Genomic DNA, 8,068 nt, shown 5'->3' with positions numbered 1-8,068 from the left:
CCAGAAGGCCATGAAAAAAGACAAAAACGACCAAAATAAATCAGAATAAATGCCAAAACATGGCACAAAATGGCTGATACGTTCACAATGACCCAAATAAGATGCAAATTGTCCAAAATAAGATGCAAATATTCTGAAACAAGGTGCAAAATGAAACAAAAAATAATCCTAATGAGACATGACATGACCAAAAATAATAAAAGCAACAACAAAGCAATAAAAACAACCAAAAAAAGACAAACAACGGTCAAAACAACGTGTAACATAATCAAAGTAAGATGCAGATGGTCAAAAATAAGATTTAAATGTCAAAAACAAGATAAAAAGGGACCAAAAAGACTTTCAAAGTGAAGAAAATTAGATGTAACATGACCCAAAATGAGACCAAAAGCAACCAGAAGGCCATGAAACGGCCAAAGCATGATGCAAAATGGCAAAGCTACGTTCAACATGTCGAAACAAGATGCAAAATAATCAGAATAAGGCACAAAATGACAAACGTTAGATGCAAAAATAAAAAGAGACAAAACGAAACACAATATGACCATAAAGTCCCACAAAATAGCTGTGGGGACACAATAAATTACCAAAATGATTTTCAAACAAGTATGAGGACAAAATAAGATGATAAAAAGACAAAAAAATTTCCTCAGCGAGCCAGAAAACGAGCTTTTGGAATGACTGTCGCAAAAGAGATGGCAGCATTTTAAGCAGCTGTTCTTCCTGAAGCTTCCTCTTACCGTCTGTACTTTAGATTCATCAAATTACTGCGACTGGTTTGGTTAAACAAAACAAGACGGATGTGTGGATTCAGCTCTGCACTGATGAAACAATGAAATCTGAGTCAGTCCTCACAGAGGTGGAAATGAAGGAGGCAGTGAAAGGTTCAGTTGTTCAGTGAAGCTCGTGCATGAAGATGTGAAAACGTGGAACCTGCTGCTGCCCAGAACTGACAGAGTGTTTTTGTAAATTCATGAGCTGGTGGTTTTCCTCCTGCAGACTCTCCTTCACCTCTTTTTTTCATGAGCTCTGTCAAACTGTCCTGCATCCAGCTGTTGTTCTGCTGCGTCCCAGTGCTGCCAGTCGTATCCCTGCTCTGGTTCCAGTGGGACGACTCACCACGTGGACAGGGTGCTTCATGTACATTCATTTCTATTTCACATCCAGCAACAACGATGCTCTGAAATCCATATGAATCACTTGAACGTCTGTTTTCATCGCCAACAGTCAAACTGCTGCCAGAAACGTAGCATTTCCATTTGACGGGGTCGTTTTAGTGACGTTTGCTTCCAGTTTGAAAGATTTTATTCATTTAAGATTGTTTTTTTCACACTGAACCAAACAGATGATTTGGCGGCTGTGGCTCAGGTGGTAGAGCGGGTTGTCCACTGATGGCAAGGTTGGCGGTTCCATCCCCGGTTCCCCCCACATGCCGAAGTGTCCTTGGGCAAGACACTGAATCCCAAATGGCTCCCAATGGCAGAATAGCGTCTTGCATGGCAGCTCTGTCACCATCGGTGTATGACTGTGTGTGAATGGGTGAATGAGAAACACTGTGAAGCGCTTTGAGTGCCGCCAAGGTAGAAAAGTGCTCTATAAGTGCAGACCATTTACCATTTTCCCACAATATTAAAAAAAAGTATTAAAAATGACAAAGAAATTGTCTAAAATTACTTGAAATTTGTCCAAAATGACAAAAAAAAATAAAAAATCATCAAAATGACTCGAAACACATCTTAAATGACTCAAATGTTTTCCAAAGTTAGTCAGAAATTGCCTTAAATACCTTGAAATGTGTCCGAAATGACAACAATTTGTCGAAAATTATTCAAAATGTCTCCAAACTGACAAAAGAAAAGTCCAACATAACTTTTCTTTCCAACATTTTGTCTCTTTTCTCTTCTAAACGGTAGAAAATGACCAAAGAATTGTCCAAAATAACTTAAAAACCGGTTGCAGTGAAAAAAATGTGTCCAAAATGATCCAAAACTTGTCTAGAATGTCTCAGTCTTCCAAAATGAGTTTAAAAAAATGTGTTAAAAAATATCTTTTATTTTAAACGGACTCTAATATTGCCCAAAATAAAAATATCTAATTTGAAAAAAATTCTAAATAACTCAAAATGTATCCAAAATAACAAAAAATGTCCAGAATAACTTCAACAAAAAAAAAACACACACACAAAACTCATTCTGAATGACTCCAAGTTTTTCCAAAATAATTTAAAATTTGTCCCAAATTACAAACATTCATACAACATTACTTTACATTTGTCCAAAATTATTTAAAATTATTCCAAAAATGACTAAGAAATGATCCACAATGACCTGAAACTCTTCCTAAGGGATTTAAAAGTTTTCCAAAACGACTCAGAAATGGTTTGAAATAAATTGACTTTAAAAAAAAAAAATAAATAAAAAATCTCTGACATGTGACCAGTGTTTCTGTTTTTCTGTCCACCCAGTGCACCGTCTGGGACTGGGACTCCAACGGCAAACACGACTACATCGGCGAGTTCGAGGCCACGTTCAAGGAGATGAGAGGAGCCATCGATGGACGGCAGGTGAGCTGCTGCTTGAATCTGAAAGTCATTGGATGGTTTCAAAGGCTTCACACTCGAACATTTAAATCAACGGAGCTTTTGCTTTTCGTCATGTTTGTTTTTTTTAGGCAAACTTTGTTATTGTGGAGAAAAATGATGTCACACCTGAAAATTGCTCAGAATTGTTCAGAATGACTCAGAATGGAGGCTGCAAGGTGGAACGGTGGTTAGCACTGTTGCCTCTCAGCAAGAAGGTCGCCGGTTAACGTCCCGGTGAGGACACCCGGGATCTTTCTGCGTGGAGTCTCCATGTTCTCCCCGTGCAGCGTGGGTTCTCTCTCGGGTTTCCTCCCACAGTCCAGAAACATGCTGAGGTTAATTGGTGATTGTAAATTGTCCGTAGGTGTGAATGTGAGTGTGCTTGGTTGTCTGTCTCTAAGTGTAGCCCTGTGATAGACTGGTTACCTGTCCAGGTGAACCTGCCTTCACCCTGAGTCAGCTGGGATAGACTCCAGCCCCCCATGACCCTGGTGAGGATGAAGGTGTAGAGATGATGGATGGATGGACTCAGAATGGATCCTAAATGACAGAACTTGTTCAAAATGACTGTAAATGTACTTAAAGTGACTAAAATATAATTTATGCCCAAAATCCCAAAATATAAACGTTCCAAAATGACAGATTTTGAATCATTCTGGACAAAATATGATGTAAATCTACAATAAAATGATTCGAAACGTGTCAACGAATGATTAAAAAATTGATCAAACGACATAAAATGACTTAAAACGTTGTTAAAAATAACTTCAGATGCATCCAAAATAACTGAATGACAAAGTCCAGTCCAAAGTCAACCAAGCATGAGTCATTTTGGACATTTTGAGTAATTTTGGACAAATTTAGTCATTTTAGACAGAAATGTTTCCCAAAATGACAAAAACTTGTCGGAAATGATTTAAAAAATTGTTTAAAATTGTCCAATGCGACTTAATTGTTTTCTTAATTAATTAATTTATTTTAAAAAGTTGCTTAAAATGACAAAAAAATTTCTATGTCCGACATAACTACATAGGAACAGATTGCGCTGCTTTCCTGCTGCTGTTCAAATCTGCATCAGAGTTAAAATGATCTGAGTCACCTGAACGCATCGTCTCAGTCAGAGGCTCAGGATAAACACATGTATGGTTCTGAATGCACAACATAAAGATGGAGTTTATCTCATTTTCACACTTTTGCTGAAATCCAAATCCCACTTTAGGAGGACAAAATGTAATTTCAGGCTAAACAAAATCCAGAAAAGTAGATTAATCTTCCCAAACCAAAGGCAAACAGTCCTTTTCTTCAGCTCAAAGACTTCTCACAGTGTGGATGAGTCGCTCCTGCTTCCTGTAACTCGTCCGATTGTTCTCGCGGCTCCTTGTAGCTTCGCTGCTCGCGGTCATGTCTGCTTGTAAACTGAGAAGTCTGACTTCCACCCTGGTTTTCCTGCTGTGTGATCAGCTGCAGCGGTATCCGGTTCATATTTAATGTATTAAGGCCGTTCGGCTGCTGTGGAAGTGAAGATGTCTGCTGGTTGCCTGATCAATGCAAAGGCCGGCTGAGAGTCAGACTGAGCGACACTCCGACTCGCTCGCTGTGACTCGCTGTTGTGGAGAGAAAACCTCAGCAGGACGTACATGCAGGCGGCGCTGTAGGAGGCGGCGCTGCAGCCCTGCAGGATGCTGGTGCACATGCTGGTTTATAAAGTCTGCACTGGGGTGTTTGAATTCTCTTCTTTCTGGATGGATGCTGCAGACGGGTGGTTTCTGCATTTTCCAGTTAATGTCTTGCAAACTTTCCTCATCATTTTATAAGCTAGTAGTTGTCTGTACATATCAAGGAAGAACATGACAAAAAAGACTCAAAACCACCACAAACAGACACTATATGAACACAAACAGACACTAAATGAACACAAAGAGATGCAAAACCAACACAAATAGATGCGAGATAACCAAAGAGGTGTAGCAGGAAACACTTTATCTTGATTTTATGCAGTATTTAACTGTATTTACCAGCTTATTTCTTGCAAACTTTTCTCAGAATTTCCTCGATTTAGTTGGTATTTATCGCAACATGACCAAAAAAAGGATGCAAAGCCAACACAAACAGACACAAGATGAATACCGAAGCAAAATGACTACAAAGAGATGCGAAACCAACACAAATAGACGCAAAATGACCAAAACGAGACACAAAGCTACGACAAGATGAGAAAAAATCACCAGCAAGTGACTAAAACTGACCACACATAGACACAAAATGACCAACATGAGACACAAAACTAACACATATGTACACGAGATAAACTAAAAGATGTGACAGTCGGTCTTTATAGAGATTTAAACACACTTTCATGCTTTTACAGTTTCTGTATTTTCCAGCTAGTTTCTTACAAACTTTCCTGATAAGTTTCTCAGTTTAGTTGATAGTTATCTGTAAACATTAAAGAAAGGTGTACGCAGTTTGCTATTAATCACCGAACACGAGCATTTCAAAGCTAAAGAGCCGAATATTTCCCTCAGGAGGTGGTGGAGACCAAAAACGGAGCTAAAAGACGATGAAAACTGAACAAATGCTGCTCTACATTAATGCTTATGTTGCTCCAGGATGTTTCAGTTTGTTTTTATGTCCCTTTATCGTTCTTTTGTGTCTTTTTGCTGCTATTTTGTGTCACTCAGTTGTTCCTCCTTTGTTTTGTCTTTGTGGTAGTTTTGTGCCGCTTCGTAGAACGTTTGCGTCTCTTTGTGATCATTTTGTGTTTACTTGTGTTTTTCTGCATTTCTTTTCTGGTTTTTTATTTTTTATTTTGTCTCTGAGTTTATTTTGTGCCCCTTTGTGGTTGTTTTCAGACTCTTTGCATATATTTGTGATTATTTGGTGTCTTTTGTGCTCAATTTTTGTCTTTTTGTGATTGTTTTATGTCTTTTTGGTAGTTTTATGTCACTTTCTAGTAACTTTGTGATCGTTTTGTGTCTTTTTGTGGCACTTTGTGGTTGTTTCTGGCCAATTTGTGTCTCTTTTTAGTGATTGTGTTGTTTCCTTGTGCACTTAAATTTTGTCACGTGTGTATTTTTGATCTTTTTTGTCACTTTGTGGTGACATTGTGCCTTTTTGCACTTGTTTTTTGTGCCCTATGCATTATGTTTAGTGTTGGTTTTATGTTCCAGCTATTTCTTTGCAAACTTTCCTTGTAATTTTAAAGGATGTAGCTGGTCTTCAGCTATAAGTTTGTCAAAATAAGTCATATAAAACTTGACACTAAATGGCTGACACGAACGTTTCCTTCATGAGGCAGGAGACCAAAAACAAGCTGGAACTAAAAAACTGTGAAGAATAAGAAACAACCTTCATATAAATGAATAAATTGCAAGAAATAATCGCTCACAGCCTGAGCTGCCTGTAATTTCTGTCTCCAAAATTGTAGCTCTAATTTAAAAATGTGTACCAATTAAAAGGATCAGCGGAGGAAAATCTTGGTAACAAGACGAGTTTATAGATGAAAACATGCTTGTGATAAATAATTCATTAAGTGACAGGACTTTCTGTCAGTCTCCAAAGCAAGCAGAAGGTGTTAATTTGGACGCTTGGTGACATTGAGCTGCCGTGTTTCAGTCCTGAGGGAATCGCTTTGACCTTCCCTCGAGCTGCGACGCTAATTCAGCTACAAACCACAAACCGGTGAACCCGGCAGGTCGAAGCACAAACCACCTGATCTCCGTCAGGTCCTGCAGCTCCAGGTTTCCATGAAAGTGCCAATTAGCAGCGTGACCGCCCCCTTAAAAAAAAAAAAAAACGCTCTTCTGGGTCTGAGTGTATTCTGACAGGCGGCGTGATGTGATTACCCAGGAGCTAATGAAGGCACGGCCGTCCAGAGGAAGAGCTGCTGCAGAGACGAGCTAATTAAAGGGCTCTCCGTCCGCCCGGTGAGATGACAACACGCAGCTGAAAACTCACAAACAAAGAGGAGGATTCCTGAGCTGTCTCATTATCGCAGACGAGGACATCTTCACGATAATGATGCTGTTTGACTTTCTCACACACCTCATTCATCCGTTCAACACAGCTCTATATTTTCTATCAACCTTTAACAAACGCTGTTTCCCATCAGCACCAGCTGCTCACAGACTAAACATCACTTTTACACTGGGCTCAGCTGACTTTTTAAAATGTGGTGTCTGCGGTATTTATTAAATAATATAGCAGCTCATCTGTCAAGCTACAGCAGATCAGTGTAAATATGGATTCAGCATATAGATGTATGGACATGCGCAACACAACAACACACACATACACGTCTGCAGCTCTGAAACTCTGCACTTTAGCTTCACAATCTCTACCTCCTCATTATTACACAGAATCGAGACGTCACAAAGAGATGCAAAATTACCAAAAAGAGACCAAAAGTCACCAGAAAGAAGTTAAAAATGGGTTTCAAACCATGACAAGGGGAGGCAACATCTGCAACAAGTGACAAAAAATGACCACAAATAGACACAAAATTATCAAATGAGACACAAAAACACCACAAATCGACACATAATGACCACAAATAGACACTAAATGATCACAAAGAGATGCAAAACAACCAGAAAGAGAGAAAAACTCAACAACAAATGACTAAAACTGACTATAAATACACAGACAAAATAACAAAAAGTGACACAAAACCACCACAAATAGGCTCAAAATGAAAAAGGAGATGCAAACCCACCACCAAGAGACACAAAATGACCAAGAAGTGAGACAAAGTCACCACATGGTCACTAAATAGGATCATGAATACACGCAAAGTGGAAAAACAGAAACACAACCACCACAAAGAGACACACACTCATAAAAAGTGTTGCAAAATCACCAAAACTACACAAAATGACCACAAAGTGACGCAAATTCGCCAAGAGTAGACACACAATGACAAAAAGAGATGAAAAACCACCACAAACATGCTCAAATTGAACACAGATGTGCAAAATTATAAAAAAACGAAGCATAAAACCACCACAAATAGACAGAAATGACCAAAAAGTGACGCAACACCACCACAAATAGACACTAAATGACTAAACAGAATCACCAAGAGATCAAAAGTTGTGAATTGTTGACTATAGACTGTATTTTTAGTTGGAAGTGTGGATACAGACATATATACACACACGCCTACAGGAACTCTCTTGGGCCACAATACCACGCTCAGTTTAATATTTTGCAGCACCAGTAATTAAAAATGTGTCCTCTGCTGGAGCCGTTCAGTCCTTTAGATCTGCTGGAAACTATTCTGTCTGTCTTCTTTCCAAATTTCATGACTGTGAGAGTTTAATTTCTGGAGATATTGAACCTTTAGCAACAATTCCCAGATCTGAAAACATGAAATCTGAGTTTACAGAACTTAGTTTTGGATCCTAAATAGCAAAAAAAACAACAACCTCCGAGCAGAATTGGAGACGTTGCAGCATATTTCCCAGCAGGACATTTTTACACCTTTGA

At 38.8% G+C, this 8,068-nt stretch overlaps 1 protein-coding gene across 1 annotated transcript in view; it reads left to right on the top strand.

Moving 5' to 3' along the window:
• Positions 1–8,068, top strand: part of LOC103372348 (copine-4) — an 82,699-nt gene that overhangs the window by 45,210 nt on the left and 29,421 nt on the right. The window contains exon 7 of the mRNA XM_008301968.1: positions 2,465–2,563. Coding sequence (XP_008300190.1) covers positions 2,465–2,563 — 99 coding nt within the window. The remainder of the gene's footprint in view (positions 1–2,464; positions 2,564–8,068) is intronic.

Source organism: Stegastes partitus, unplaced genomic scaffold (assembly GCF_000690725.1).
Source record: "Stegastes partitus isolate 25-593 unplaced genomic scaffold, Stegastes_partitus-1.0.2 Scaffold1740, whole genome shotgun sequence".
Classification (NCBI taxonomy): domain Eukaryota; kingdom Metazoa; phylum Chordata; class Actinopteri; family Pomacentridae; genus Stegastes; species Stegastes partitus.
This window is presented reverse-complemented; position numbering and strand designations above follow the sequence as displayed.